Consider the following 14,707-nt stretch of genomic DNA (forward strand, 5'->3'; position numbering starts at 1 on the left):
GAATCTGTGAAGCTGTGGCCATAAAACCCACCGCCCTCCAGGGCGGAGTTTGCTGGTTTGAGTGGTAGAGTGGATTTGGAGTCCTCAGAAATTCCTCACTCTTAGGATTTTGCAGATCCTTTTTCCTTTTTTCAGTTCTAGAAAAAAAGTGGCAGCCTGATTTCCCTGTACTTGTTTTTCACCACAGCACATGGTTTCCTTTCCAATATTAACTTATTTCACAGCCCACCTGGGGGGGGGGCACCCACCCACCCTCAGGGGACCCTTTGGCCAGGGGTGAGTGAGCCCTGTGGCCAGGGAGGGAGGGAGGGGTGTGGAGGTTTGCAGGGCTGAGGGAGCCTACCAGTGAGGCAAGGGCGCCCTCTCTCTTCCCTGCAGGGAGACAGCAGCCAGAGCTTCTGGAAGGCCGCGGCAGTGGGGAGGGGGCAGGAGGGGGGGGGAGACCGCGATGCCCACCTGACACCCCCTCGCCCCCCTAGCAGGCAGCAGCGGGCAGTGGGGGACACCTGTCGGCGGACACAGCCCATCCAGGAACCCGATAAAGCCAAAACAAAGCGTCGGCCGTTATGTGGCTCCCTCCTGGCTTCAGCTTTCCTTCTTCCAGGGCAGATGGCGGCAGGCACACTGTCGAAACACCGAACTCCACCCTCCGGTCACAGCTAAAAGGAGGACTTGGTATTTTAAAAATCCTGGTTCAGGGGCCCCTGAGAGGCTCAGTCGGTTGGGCGTCCGACTTCGGCTCCGGTCACGATCTCAGGGTCTGTGAGTTCGAGCCCCTTGTGCTGACAGCTCAGAGCCTGGAGCCTGCTTCGGATTCTGGGTCTCCCTCTCTCTCTCTCTGCCCCTCCCCTGCTCAGGCTCTATCTGTCTCTCTCAAAAATAAACATTAAAAAAAATTAGAATAAAAATCCTGGTTCATATTTGGATTCCAATTTTCCATAAAAGAAAAAAAAAAAAAAGCACCTTGAGTCCTAAATCTAGTTGCTGCTGCTTTTGGTAACGTGAAAAACATTTTCACTCACTAAAGCTTTGCTGTCTGTTTGTTCCAGACTTTCTTTGGTATGTAATAACGGAAGCAAGGGAAGCGTGACCACGTCCCCATAATAGTTTTCAATTAGCGATAATCGCGCCTCGGATAAACCCCATTGGCTACGATACTGCCACTGCGCAAAGCTACGTCCTCATAATAAACCAGTGAGCATCTCAGGCAACTTCTGGGTGGCGCCTTCTGGGAGCAACATGCTCGCACGTGCGCGTACAACCCCCCCCCTCCCCCCCGCCTCCAGAAGGCTCGTGATCTATTAGGAAGATGAAATTGAAAAGGAAATGCCACTTTCTTGCCATGATATAGCAGATGTCAAAAGGAAGAGAAGATCAACTGGCCAGTGATGATTCCAGGACTGAACACCAGAAGAGACAAAAACAATCCTTCTGGACCCCTTCAGGTGGTTCTGGGGGGAGAAGGGACCCACGTGACGTGGGCGAAGGGGCGCATCGCAGAAAGGGTGGACAGAGATCATGGAGGACGAGGTTGCCCCCGAGGACGCCGACGTTCGCTCGGCGCTCCAAGAGACATGGGACACACAGGTGGAGACCGAGGGTGTCAGGGCCTCCCAAACTCAGGCAGGACCCCCTTCCCGGCACCAGACCTATCCCTGGGGTCTTCTGAAACTTCGCAACGAGCTAAAAATCCAGGACACGAAGAGCGAGGGAGGCCAGCCCCGAACACCCCAACTGCTTTGATCTGTACTCCAGACAGAGTTCAGCACCATTCATTATACCTTGATCTCTGTGGACCCCGCCCATCTGAGTTTCTCGAAAAGCGGCACATAGGGCGCTTAACCTGTCTGTGCCACGGTTTGTTCCTCTGGAGGTGGGAAGGACCCCTGCGCCCTGGCGGCGGGGGTGGTGACGGCGTGCCAGGCCCCTGAAGTCATTAGCTCACGTCCATGAATGGTCCAGGCCCAGTGCCCCAGCCATGCCGACCCACCAAGTGCTCATGACGTCGGCCTCCTCTCAGCGTCAGGCCCACCTGTGTGGCCTTGGCCGGAGGCCCCAGTGTCCCACACCTGCGTGTACCAGGAGAGGGGCCGAGGGAGGGGAGGAGGCGCCAGGGACAGAGGAAGACGGCAGAAGCTGCCAGAAGCCGGGCGAGTCAAGATGGAGCTACAACTACCGGCTGGGTTTGGAGCGTGCTTTTCCAGAGCCCGCCTTGGCGAGGACCCGCACGGTAAGCGTAAACGCCGACCGCGAAGGCCAAGGCCGACGGCAAACCTCCACATTTCACGAGCCAGGAGGCTTTAGGCTCACCATCGAAACACATCAAGCCGGGCGGCTCTCATCACTGGTTGCTGCTGCGTGATGAGAATTTCCACCGTCCGGGCCAGCTGTCCACAGGGAGCCACAGATCAGGCCACAGTCTGGAAGCTCACGGGACTCAATGATGGAAGTGGAGGTTTTTCTGCCCAAACCGGGCAGCGGCTCTAAGCTCACCGGAGGACCAGAAGGGTGGCCGCGCTGCTTGTGAAGACCCCCCCATCCCCCCGCCCGCCGCAGTCAGGATGTGCCATCACTTCGGTCCCACCTCAGGTCTGCCTTGTGGCCCCGAGACCCCGCTCCCAGGGCCGGGCTTCAGTGTCCTCACCTAGGGCAGAGCTGCCCCGGCTAGGCTCCAGAGCCCTTCCGTCTTCACAACCCTCTCGTGATTCCCCTGGAGCCGAGCACACATCTGCTGAGTAGGCTTGCATTTGGCCACAGCCGTCCACACCCATCACCGTGGAGACACTCGGGACTTTGGGAGATTCAGGCAGGAAGAACTGAAATCTGCGAGCCACCCGCTTCTTACCAAAACTTTAAAGGACCCACAAGAGAACCTTCGTGTGACCTGTAACACTTGTCAGTGCCTCAAATACCCGGGTTCAGAGGTCACGGACAGAGAGCGCAGCATCTGCAAGAACCCAAGTTGTGTCTATTGATCTTGCCCGCAGTTCACTCCAGGGCCTCGTAAGTCGTGGGCTGGCCCTTGCCCGGGACCCACTGAAGCCCGGAGACTAAAGGTGTGTGGAACTGCCAGCTTTGTCCACGGTGCCTCGTGACAAATGACTTCTGAACTGCCCCACCCCCACGGAGCTGTGGAAGCACAGCGAGGAAACCGAGTTTCAAGCCATTCTTGACACGAATTAGCCCCAACTGTGGGGTGTTTGGGCTGTTGTGTTTCATCCTTTCTCAGGCAGCCTCCTCTGGTCATGTAAGTTACCCCACGACAGGCCAGGACTCTGCCACTTAGCAAATACCGATAGCACACCCTTCTCCTCTCCCAAGTTTCAGGAAGATCATCACAGGGCGAGGGCAACAAACCGTGCGCACGTGGGCTGGTCTGTCTGCATGGCAGAGGTCCCACCTCCCGCGCTGCACACGGAACGCCAGGAACCTGGGAGAGAGACAGCGAGGACACGAGGCCCCAAGCAACTCCAAGAGGCGGTCACGGAGCAGTGGCCACAAGGGAGCTAATTTGGAATCGTGGGATGTCCCGCGGACGGAGTCACTGTCGTGACCTGCAGGTGACCGACCTGAAGCCGTCACAGGACAGTGGATGCAGGTATCCCCAACTGGGGTGGGGTGGGGGTGCTTACGTTTCAGGTAACTGCAGTCTCCCCATCCCCTTCCCCGAGGCCCCGGGCTCACAGGCATGACCCACCAATCGAGCGGGCTTCTCCCAGAGGCCGGGGGCTCCTGCAGATCGCGCCTTTCAGAGAACCGTGGGCAGAAACCCACCAGGGGTGTGGGGCCACTGCCCTCCCACCCTGCCCAGTCCATCAGGTGGCCTTGCCGGTCCCATCCCACCTGCCCGTAGCTGCCCGCGGCCACCCCTGCTCACCCGGGCCACCTCAACGTCCTCCTCCTGCCCACTCTCCAATGAGCGGCCACAGTGACTTAGAAGCCCTCCCACTTCCCGTCCGTCCCGGCTCACCTCCCTCTAGCCTCCGCTTCTGCACCTGCTCCCGGCCACCGGCCTCTTACGGTGCCACCAACGCGCCAGCTCCTTAACCCTAACCCTAACCCAGCTCAAGCCCTCTCCTGGTCGGTCCTGTTCGCAGACACACCTGTCACTCTGCCTCCAGCCACAACAGTGACATCTGGCACATCAGTTGCTTTCTGGGGGTTTCTGCAGCCTTGCTGGAACTCAGGTGCACCTGCTTGGAGCACCCTCGAAACCTCTGTGGAAGGGAGGAGCGGATGAGGGTTGTACCAGGCTGTGGCTGAGGATTCTGGCACGCGCACTCCACGCAGGGGGGCGGCGGGGGGGCGGGGGGGGGGGGCTGCAGCTGACACTCGCTGCTCTGTAACAATTTTTAGATACTTCCTTGTAAGTTCTAAATGTGTCACATTTTAAGTTACATTCTGTTTGGCTGTTTCAAATGTGTTATTTCTGAGTGATATAATTTGACCTACGAGAGACGGAGACGGACGCGTTTCACTGGAAAGTCTTATCAGTACGCAGTGGTATCCCACATCCCCTTGTCAGAAACGGCACGTAAATAGCGTCGTTTGAGTGGCGTTCCTGAACCCGCCGGGCTGGCGTGGAATGCGAGCGCAGACTGCCTTTCCGCCCCATTTCTTCTGCGCACAGCCTGGCACGTCGGCTGGATTCCGATTTCCTGAACCAGTGATAAAATAATTTTTCGCTGCTCTATTTAGAAAGTTCAGGGATATGAACTTAGAGAAGCTCCCCCTCCTCTTGAAAGGAAAGCAAACGTTCAAACACAGACACCACCTGGTTTCCAAAGTTTATTAAAAATCAAAGAATAGAAAAACTTTACATAAAAATATGTCAATTTTAGCTTCCACATTGTTGTCCACACACAAAAAAAAATCGAAACATGATATCGTTTTGTTCAACCTGTAGCGCGTGACCACAGTGGTAGCCAGGCCAATTCATTCGGTTCACCATGACGGGGACGGGGTGTGGCGCCTGTGTCTACGAATCGAGCTTTAAAATGCACACCCCCCGGGGCCCTCGCCCCGCGGTGGCTCCTTGATATAGGGTTACAGTCAATATTGCTAATGTGCGGAGATTAGTACAGGCCTACGTACCAGTTTTTATAAATATTTCTTTATCAATAGATTCACAATTTAAATATCTTTAAATATTTTTGATAACTTTCGATCAACAAGAACTGCAGACATGTGCTACTCTGTTCTGGAACGCCGCCCCCCCACCCCCCCCACCACCCCGACAGCCCACAGCCCCAGCTCTCGACGGTGCTGTGAGCCAGTCCTGGGTCCGAGGCCGGCCGCAACAATGCGGAGCCGCCCTCCCTGGGGCCCCACCACCAGGCCGCACTCCAGAGCGCCCACTCGGCACATCGATCAGGTGTCATGGCAGTAAGTCTCGCGACTCGACGTTCTCCACTAGTGGACTTCAAAGACCAGCCTACCTGTAGTGTTCAGCAGGGCCGGAACCCCCATTTTAGAACTGGGGGTTCAGACGGCCTCTGAGATGCAGCCAACAACACCCAGGACAACTGTGGTGCTCCGAAAACTCAGGGTTAGGCAGGATGGACATATTCTTGTTGAGAACAAGGCCAAGGACAGTGGCCGCCGCGGCAGACTGCGCCCGCGTACTACGCCTGTAGGCTTCTCCAGTCGGGCGCCAGCCGCCCCCGGCCCCACCCCTGGGCTGTGCTCTCCTGCAATACGTTAAAAATACTCCCCACGGTGCACTGAGCAGCTGAAGGACTCCTCATAGGTTTGCTCTTAACAGAACGAAGGCATACTGCTATACAGATTCCTCAATGGAATCAACATAATTCCTTTCTCCACATTCCTAAAACTGGGTACCATTGTCCGTACTGATATTCACCAGACCCATCCTTACAGGCCACGTTACTAAAACTGACGGAAGCATCTCAAAGTTCACATTTGTTTTTTTAGGATTTTATAATGTGACAACCCTTTCTCCCCCTAGAAAGTTCTGGCACTTTAAATGCTGGATTTGTTGTCTACTTTAAAAGAACCAAAAACCAAAACGTTAAGCTCTGCGGTCAGAGCGAGACAACAGACGGGCCGGAGGGCAGGGCCGGCGGGCAGCTGGTCAGAGGGCTTGGGGGCCGAGCCGCTTCCGAGAACCGCCGGGGCCACTCGGCTCCCCCGCTGGGCGCTGAGAGGCCTCGCCCGCGTCTGACCAAAAGGAAAACACGAAAACAAACCCCGAGCCCCTCACTCGCGGTGTTGGTAACGGAGCTCATCAGACAACCAGCCGACACGATGAACCCAACTTAGAAAATGCGACTCGGGAAAGGACCTAAGCTTGTTTAAAAAAAACCTCCTCCCTTAAATATAACTTATGTGAAAATATGAATTAAATAAAAATATCTGAGTTATTGCACAAATCATAACTTTTCAGTATTTACATAGAAAAACAGTTCTGACACGGGACACGAAGCGTGAGGGCAGTGAGACGATGGCGGCCTCCCCGCCCCGCCCGCCGAGGAGGACACGAGACCGGGGTCAGCCTCTGTCGCTCCGACAGACGCACCACGAAAACAGCCGCACCGCGAGGGAGCCAGACCCGCTGCCGAGGAGCGCCGAGGCCGACGTCGTGTCCTGCAGGCCCCGTCCAGGCCCGCCCAGGCGCCGAGGGAGACGCCCGGGCAGGCGGAGGACAGCGTCCGCGCCGAGTAAGGCTTCACAGACGAGCACAGGGAGCTGTTCTTGAAGATGGACGCGACCACCACACGAGGAACATGCAGAGTGAGCGGCGGCGGGCGCCCCGAGGGGCCCGGCCCACGTGCTGGATGCTGGTCTCAGTTCCCGGCCGGGCGCGAGGCCGCCCGGCGTGAGTCTGCGGAGAGCAGGGGCCGGGAGGCGCCGTCGGGGCCATTATCTGCTCAGACTGACAGGCAGGCTGTCCCTCGTGTGTGTGTGTTTTTTCCTCCTCCAGCCGGTGCGGTTGTACTGGTGGTGGCCCCGGTTGCCCACAGGGGGCCGCACGCCTCCGCTGCCCACGGAGCCGTACGTGCCGCCCTGGCCGTGGCTGTGCGAGCCTTTCATGGACAGTTTCATGCCACTGTGCTGCTGGAGAGACAGAGGGGACGACAGCAGGGTCACAGGCCGCCCCGGAGTCACCGGGCGCCACGGCCACGGGACGCCCCCCACCCGGCTGCCGCGGAGCGTCCCCCAAGCCACGTTCCCCCCCACCCCCCCCCCCGCCCCGGCTGGAGACCCGGCCCGGCCCGTGCACGGGGATGGCGCACACAGGCTGCCCGTGGCGGCCACGCAGCAGTCTGGTCCCCGCTGCACGCACAGCGTCCCCATGACACTAAATGTGGAGGAGCTGAGAGAAAGTCGCCTCTTCCAGGTCACGTCGGCCACTACATGTGAGGCGGGAAGTCCCATGCCCACTCGGCGACCCACCCGGGTCAAACCACACACATTCCCGCCCAAAGATGTTAGCACCACACTTCCAACTGGTCCTATGTGTCCACAGAACTAAGGGGCCCCTCGGCTTTTTTCCTCCGCTTTGGCTCTGAAATTCTGGAACACGTGCACGAGCTCTGTGCCCAGCAGGCTGGGGGCTTGAGCCCCCGGGGGTGTGACGCTGGACACACCGTGGCCGGCGCTTGGCGCTCCTACGCCCGAAGCTCCACGCAAAGCAGAGCGGAGGAAACATGCCCGCGGTCAGGAGTGTCGCAGCAAACAAGCAGCAGGGGGTGGGAAGTAAAGCCAAGCAAAGCAAAGGCTCACGAAGGTGCCTCCCTTCTCGAAGTCGTCCCTTCACCCTGTTTCTAGCAGGGCAGCGTGATGCCCGTGGGGTGCCATGAACACCCCTTGTGACAGGATGGGTAAATCCAGGAAGGAATGTCTATTACTCGGCCCCAAATAGAAAAACCAGTCAGGACTTAATGACCTAGCTCCAAAGAGCCAGACCTTAAGCATCAAAAATTCACTGGCAAAATACGATCAGATAAGCATCAGAGGAACTGACTGGAGTAATCGAGGGGAGTGTCCCCGTATCCTCAGAGACAGGGGACATTCGCCTGGGGACACTGCACCCTCATTCCCACGGGCAGACGCCTGCTCTCGGAAACACTCCGGCGCTCTGAGAGCATGCGAAGTTGATGATGCCCTGTTTTCCCATCACCCAAGTTTCTCACGTGCAGCATCTGGAGAAGCCACAGGGGAACGGACATGAGCATTCGCAGGGACCCCAGTGAAACCAGGTCAGATGCAGGCCCTCCCAGCGCGCCCCGGCCCCTCTCCACCCCAGGGCGCACACACAAAGAAGGGGGGTGAGATCACAGGGCGACACCTTGCACTGGGCCACGCCAGCATTTGTTCTGGATTGTACCACTGGCTTCTTGAAATCCAAAGCATTTGGCATATAATTAACAAATGAACATGAAAACAAAATATTCCCCACTTTCAACCTTCTTTCCAACTTCAGTTTTATGCTAACAGGTTCAATCAAAGAATTATGGGAGATGCTTAAAACTATATCACACTTGAAATATCTTAATACTTTTCTTTCATTACAAACAAAAGCAAACATGCATTTTGTTATGGATTATCAGAAAACAATTCCACCTTAAAGAACGTCTCTGTGGGGCAGTTAAACATCCAACTTGAGCGCAGGTCATGATCTGGCAGTTCATGAGTTCGAGCCCAACCGTTGGACTCTGTGCTGACAGCTCAGAGCCTGGAGCCTGCCTCGAATTCTGTCTTCCTCTCTCTCTGCCCCTCCCCCCCACTCGTTCTCCCTCTGTCTCTCAAAATAATCAAACTTAAAAGAATCATAAGAGTAAATAAATAGTAAAGAGCATCTCTGTGGAGCCCTGTCTCAGGCGGAGAAAGCATGGAGCCCCGGCCTGTCACAGACCTGCGTGGGTGGGCACCACCAGCAAGGGGGGTGGCCTACCTTGTGATACAGGTGAGGACTCGAGAGCGGGTTGGGAGACGCGGACGGAATGGCCGGGGAAGACATGTGGTGAACGGCTTTCAACGCTGGAGCTCCTTCGACGCCAACCTGTCTGCAAGCGACAGGGGCCACCCCGAGGGTCGGTGGAGGTATCGTGAACCTGGTCTAGGAACAGAAGGAGCAGAGACATCAGCGAGGCAGCAAGCCGACAGAGGTCACGGTCCCAGTTGTCATGCTGAGCCCGAGAAGGGAGGGCGCTACTTTGGAACAGCACTTGGCAAACAGGTTCACGAACATTGTTTGTGTTTTCCTATCACCTGACAAGACTTTGTTTTGCCGCAAGAATACTTCACATTCTGAAACAGCATTTGCAGTATGAAGTCTGCCCGGGAGGCCAAGTCATAAAAGCTTTTGCTCTTCCTGGAAGACCAAACACCAATGTAACAAATGAGTCATCAGAGTGACAACCACCCCTCGCATCTCTGGAAAGAGCTGAAGCATAGTCCCCGCCCCAACACAGGCTCAGAGGCCGCGCGCTGGCCTGTGAAGGGGTGCTGGGGAAGGCTGGCCCCTCCCCGTCCTCTCCGGCCCCTGGACTGCTTCTGTTTCTGCACAGGGTGCCCCTGGGAACTCTCTCAGACCGTTGAGAAAGGCACTGCCCACATCTTAGAATCCTCCGTGTGCCCCACAGACCCCTGGGGACTGCAGCCCCCACCCTGAACAGCGCCTGGAACAGGTTGCCGGGACAGGTGCTGGGGTGTCCCAGATGGCACTCTGAGGCTGTGACACCTGCAGCCGCAGGGCGACAAGGGCACCGGACACAGGCAGTGGCCCTTCCTTACGCTCTACCAAACGAAGCTCCCCACCGGGGCCTGCAGCGCACACGGGCCCTCTCTCTTGTCAGTGGGCGCTCTGCCCTGCCCAGGAGCTGGCATCACCGGGAAGAGCCCACTGGGTCTGACAGACTCATGCCCCAGCTCCACGTGCCCATTTCGTCTCGAGCGGGGGACACCTCCATGGAGACCGCACGCACGAGATATTGCAGACAGGAGTGGTTTACTCAGTTACTCTGCTAGAAGTAATGTCTGAAGTTCAGAAAGAAAACGAAGTGGGCCTCAAGCCGTGGCTTCAAATCTGAACCACCGCAGCTTTAGGCTCACTCACTGTCAGCACGAGTGACAGAGCAGACCACGGCACCAGCACCCGGCCTTCGACCTATCCCCCAAACATTCCTGCACTTCCTGCCAGAATCACATGGTCGGCATTGGCTGGACCACCACGCAGCGGCCGCACTGGCCTTTGGGGGACCGGGGGCCTCAGGCAAGGTCAGACCCGATGACTGATCCAGGAAGACCGTGGCCACTACCACCCCCAGAGTTCGTGGCAGAATATATTTTGTTTTTAATTTTTTTTTTAAGTTTATTTATCGAGAGAGAGAGTACGAACAGGGGAGGGCCAGAGAGAAGGGAGGGAGAGAGAATCCCAAGCAGGCTCCACGTGGACAGTGTGGAGGCCGACGTGGGGCTCCAACTCATGAACCGTGAGATCATGACCTGAGCTGCAATCAAAAGTCGGACGTTTAACCGACTGAGCCCCCCAGGCGCCATAGCACAGGAAGCCGCCTCAGCATTACACCCACACGCAGTTCCCAGGAGCTCTAGCGGGGCCCTCCCGCCTGCCACCGTCGCCACCCTGTGTCACGGCACGCTGCCCTCGGCCTGCGGTCTGGGGCGCGTCCTGTGAGGACACCCTCCCGGGGCAAAGCTCCAAGCCACAGAGAAACGAGCCCGTACGTTTGCACCCACGTCCCTCTACGCTCACCTCATAACCCGCACTGTAGAGATGACCTTTCTTGAAAGGCAAATCCACGTGTTGGGTTTCTCCACACACGTACTCAATTGTGTGTAATTGGGAAGAGCCACCAGATTTAGTGTTTTTTGAGATTACCTTTCAGACATCTAGTTTTGTCTAAATTAAAAAACAACAACAACAGGAAACATATTCTAACAGAAAAAGCCCTATAAATACTGCCTAATGAGTGACATGAGAGAGTCGAAGTTTTTGGAGACCGGGAGAGGACGCCGAGACCACGGCCCCTCCCTGCCCAGGGGCAGCGCCAGACCCGCCAACGACAACAGTCGCACACGGGGCTCAGAGGCGTCTTGAGACAGACGGTCGGCCCGCTCCCCGTCAAGAGCCCTGTCAGGGTGGGAGGCCAGCTGTCCCCCCAGCGCACGCCTGCCCAGAGTAGAGTGGGCCTCGGGGACGCGCTCTCCCACAGAACGACCCAAGTCACAGCCCACCAATCCGCGAAAGACGAGGGTTTCCTGCGAGGCAGAAACGTGCCTGCCGCAGAGTTCAGGAGTCGTTTACGCCTCAACAGCATCGGCCGGTCCCAGGGCCCGCCCCCAGGACGGGCGCCGGCCGGCCACGTACCTGAGTGTTAGTTGTCACGACCAGCGTCCTGGAGGTGGCGGGCTGGGCTTTGCCGCTCGTCATCGGCAAGGCGGTGGGCAGGCTGGCCAGCAGGGGGGTGGGCGCCTGCAGGCTGAACTGGTAGACGCTGGGCGTCACGCAGGGCGGCGTGTCGGAATCCTGTAAGCAGGAACAACGGCGGGGAGCTGAAGACGGGTGCGCCGACGCGAACGTCGGGAGCCCACGTGCCCATCGGCCCCCGCCACAGGAGCCCGAGGCTGCCCAACGGGGCCTCCAGTCGTCTCCGGACGGAACGGCATTCGAGCCGTGCAGGAGACCCCTCGCGTCAACGTTTCGTCTCCAGACAGCCTTTGAAAAACCACTCGAGGGCGTCCGCCCTAGCGACGTGTGGACAGCACGCCGGCTCCTGGGGCCCGCGGAGACCGGGGTCCCCGAATGTCGGCAGAGGCCCGCGGCAGAGCGGGGACCCGTCGGTGCGGTCTTGGGGTGCCCCCCACCCACACATGCACAGAGGGGAGAGGACCCCCGGGCTGCTAGAGTTCAAAGGCCAGCCAGAGACGTCTCCCGGCCGGCGCACTCACAATGTCGCTTCCCGACAGCGAGGACACGGAGGAGGTGGAGGAGCCGGACGAGAGCAGCTGGGGGCTGGGCAGAGACAGGGTCAGGCGCTGGCTGTAGGCGGACTCTGGGTCCCGGCGCTGCGGCTGGTCCCCGTCACACGCGCTGATTCGCTCCTTTATCTTAATTCTGTCGTCTGCGGGGGAGACAGGCCTGAGTGACCTCACTGAGAGGGTGGGGGGGGGGTGGGGGTGGAGGGCCACAGGTGCCGCTGGGCCCCGACCCGGTGCGAACAAGACCAACCAATTCAATTCCTAATTTTATTCAATTTTCTTAGTTTTTAAAGCTGTGTGTTTCAGCACTGGGACACCTTCAACTGTGCTTAGAACAAGGTGGCTACGGGAACAGTTTCCAGCTGTAAACCTTACGAAATCTGAACACGCAGCCCGTGTCTGGGGAGTGTGCGGTGTGCACGCAGGGTCTCACGGGCCCAGCAGCACGGGAGTAAAATCTCTCAAAAATGTTTTATACACGTCGCGTGTTGAACAGAAGTTGAATAAAATACATGAAAATGAGTTTCACCTGTTTCTTTTCACATTTTTAGTGCAGTTACTAGAAGAGACGCTACAAGTCCACGTGTGGCACACGTCGTACGTCCAGGGGCCTAAATCTCATGGCTGCAAACTCTTACGTTACAGAAGACGAGGCACTTAGTCTGACAGTTACCACGGAGGGACCGAGAGGCACTGCCACACGAGGTGCCAAAGTGCGCGAGTGACAGATGCAAGCAGAGAAGTCTCACCAGGCTCGGGCGCGGGGGGAGCCTTGCCGCCCCACTTCTCCTTGATCCACCTCCGGTAGTCAATCACCTCCTGAGTGACCTTGATGATTCTTCCCAGAGTGCTGCAGGAGGACACGGCGGGGGGTGGTCAGCGGAGGGCAGCAGCTACTATGAGCCCACAAGCCCTTCCGACCGGCTATTCTCTATTTTTAACAACGTATCCCTTTGCTAAGTGAAAGATAGTAAGAAGAAAGCTAAAGTAAGTTTACAAAGTATATATGAATTCTGATGCTTGAGCCCAGATGTGCTTTGAGATCATAGCATAGAAATGGTGGGCTCGCTTATACAGACGTCCCGGGGCCAACAGCTACCTACAAAAGACGGTTTCCAGGAGGTGTCTAAGCAGGGGAGTGCCCCCCGTCCCCGCCCAGCACTCACGAAGGTCGGACATGGCGTTATCCCCTGTGGAGGCAGCCAGGGCCGAGGCTCCCAGCACCCAGCACCGGGCCGAAAGCCCTGCCGGAGAGCACCATGCGCGGAATGAGGCTCGAAACCCTCGACAAGCCGATCACCGGTAGTGCCGGGCCTCAAACTCCCCGTCCGGCACAGTTTCCACGAGCACTGGCCACCACCTCATTGTTCTTCCTTCCCACCGCCCCCTCACTCCGTCCGCTCTCCCAGCCATGCCGCAGGCACGTCTCACAACCCGTAAGAGTCCTCTGAAATGGAGACTCAAGAACGAGCACGCACAGGGAGGAGGGCTGGGGCCTGTGCGCCCAGAGGCCCAGACGCACTCACTCAGAACTCAGTATGTGCATTTTGAAGACAGCCTCAAGGGAATGCATCACGTTCCCAAGTTTTAAAAAGCCAGAAATCACTTCCCCAAAATCAAACGCCCTGAAGAAACCGCCAAGTCCCCAAACAAGAAAGTTTCGGTGTCGAGCCACCCTGAACTCCCGCCCGGCCTTCCTCATCAGCATCTTTCTGGGCTACAAGGCGGGGGCACATCTGCCAGTAACTTCACGGAAGCAATGACAGGGGCAGGCGGGGCAGGCGGGGCAGGCGGGGCCGGCTCCGCGGAGGCCGAGGTGTGTGGCCGCCACACCGCTGGGGCCGAGAGCCCAGGACAGCGACAGGGGACTTGCGTTACCTTTCCGAGTCTCTGTTTGGATAGGACCTCGCGAGGGGCGACACGGCATGACTGAGAACAATGTAGGCATAGTCAAACACCTGCTTCACCTGCATGGCCCCATAGGAACTGCGGCCCACGTCATTTCCTGAAAGAGAGAGGCAGCTGTCAAACCCTGCCCAACATCCGGCCCTTGATCCAGATGTTTCCCGTCTTCTCCCGTGAGTCACTCTGCAGCGGGCCCTCCCCACTTCCGGACGCACCAGGAAGGCTGAGCCAGGCGCCTGCCAACACGCTGCCCGTCACTGGCGCCATCTCCTGACGTTCGCGGACTAAGATCCGGGTCTACCTCTGTGCAATGTCATTCAGAGACAGAGTGACAGTCCGTGAAAAAGGCAGCTCCCCAGGTGGCAAAGACACCAGAGAGTCAAGGCAGCGACTGTGACCGACCACGGTGGTGCTGGCCAGGCGTGCACGAGGCGGGCGGCTGGCCCGAGACACAGCAATCCCGTCAGCACCGCCAGGGCCCGCGGGGAAGCCCGCCCTTCGGGGCGGAAGGCCGCAGGCCCAGACTCTCCCACGGTGAGGACCGGCCGGGCGCGGGGTACATGGAGCCAACAGGGAAGTCACCAAGTGAGCCACAGTCGAGGAACTTTTGTCACAGGACAGTTTTGAATTTCAATCAGCATCCTTCACAATGCAAGTAAGCAGGACTTTTTTAGGAGACATTCTAAGTATTGGGATTTTTCCTTTTCCATATTTGGTAATACAATCCAGTGATAACGTGAGCTTTCCTCTTTTAAGTACATTTAAGCAGATAGTGAAGACACTGGAAATACCTCCAACTTAACTGATTGGACACAGACAAACAGACGTGAAACGTGTT

The 14,707-nt window shown here is 57.5% G+C and overlaps 1 protein-coding gene and 1 pseudogene across 2 annotated transcripts in view; both read right to left on the reverse strand.

The window, feature by feature from the left end:
• Positions 1-989: 989 nt before the first annotated feature.
• Positions 990-1,175, reverse strand: LOC113594947 (uncharacterized; annotated as a pseudogene).
• A 5,376-nt stretch (positions 1,176-6,551) lies between these two features.
• TENT4A (terminal nucleotidyltransferase 4A) overlaps positions 6,552-14,707 on the reverse strand; it is a 44,731-nt gene continuing 36,575 nt past the window's right edge. Inside the window, exons 8-13 of one of the 2 annotated variants that reach the window (XM_053202272.1) lie at positions 13,843-13,969; positions 12,714-12,814; positions 11,935-12,107; positions 11,354-11,512; positions 8,918-9,082; positions 6,552-7,074 (exon numbers count right to left, since the gene is read on the reverse strand). In XM_053202272.1, coding sequence (XP_053058247.1) covers positions 6,883-7,074; positions 8,918-9,082; positions 11,354-11,512; positions 11,935-12,107; positions 12,714-12,814; positions 13,843-13,969 — 917 coding nt within the window. In that variant the 3' untranslated portion in view covers positions 6,552-6,882. Of the gene's footprint in view, positions 7,078-8,917; positions 9,083-11,353; positions 11,513-11,934; positions 12,108-12,713; positions 12,815-13,842; positions 13,970-14,707 lie in introns of both variants that reach the window. The other variant, XM_027073191.2, reaches the window with a different exon arrangement.

This window comes from Acinonyx jubatus, chromosome A1 (genome assembly GCF_027475565.1).
Source record: "Acinonyx jubatus isolate Ajub_Pintada_27869175 chromosome A1, VMU_Ajub_asm_v1.0, whole genome shotgun sequence".
Classification (NCBI taxonomy): Eukaryota; Metazoa; Chordata; class Mammalia; order Carnivora; family Felidae; genus Acinonyx; species Acinonyx jubatus.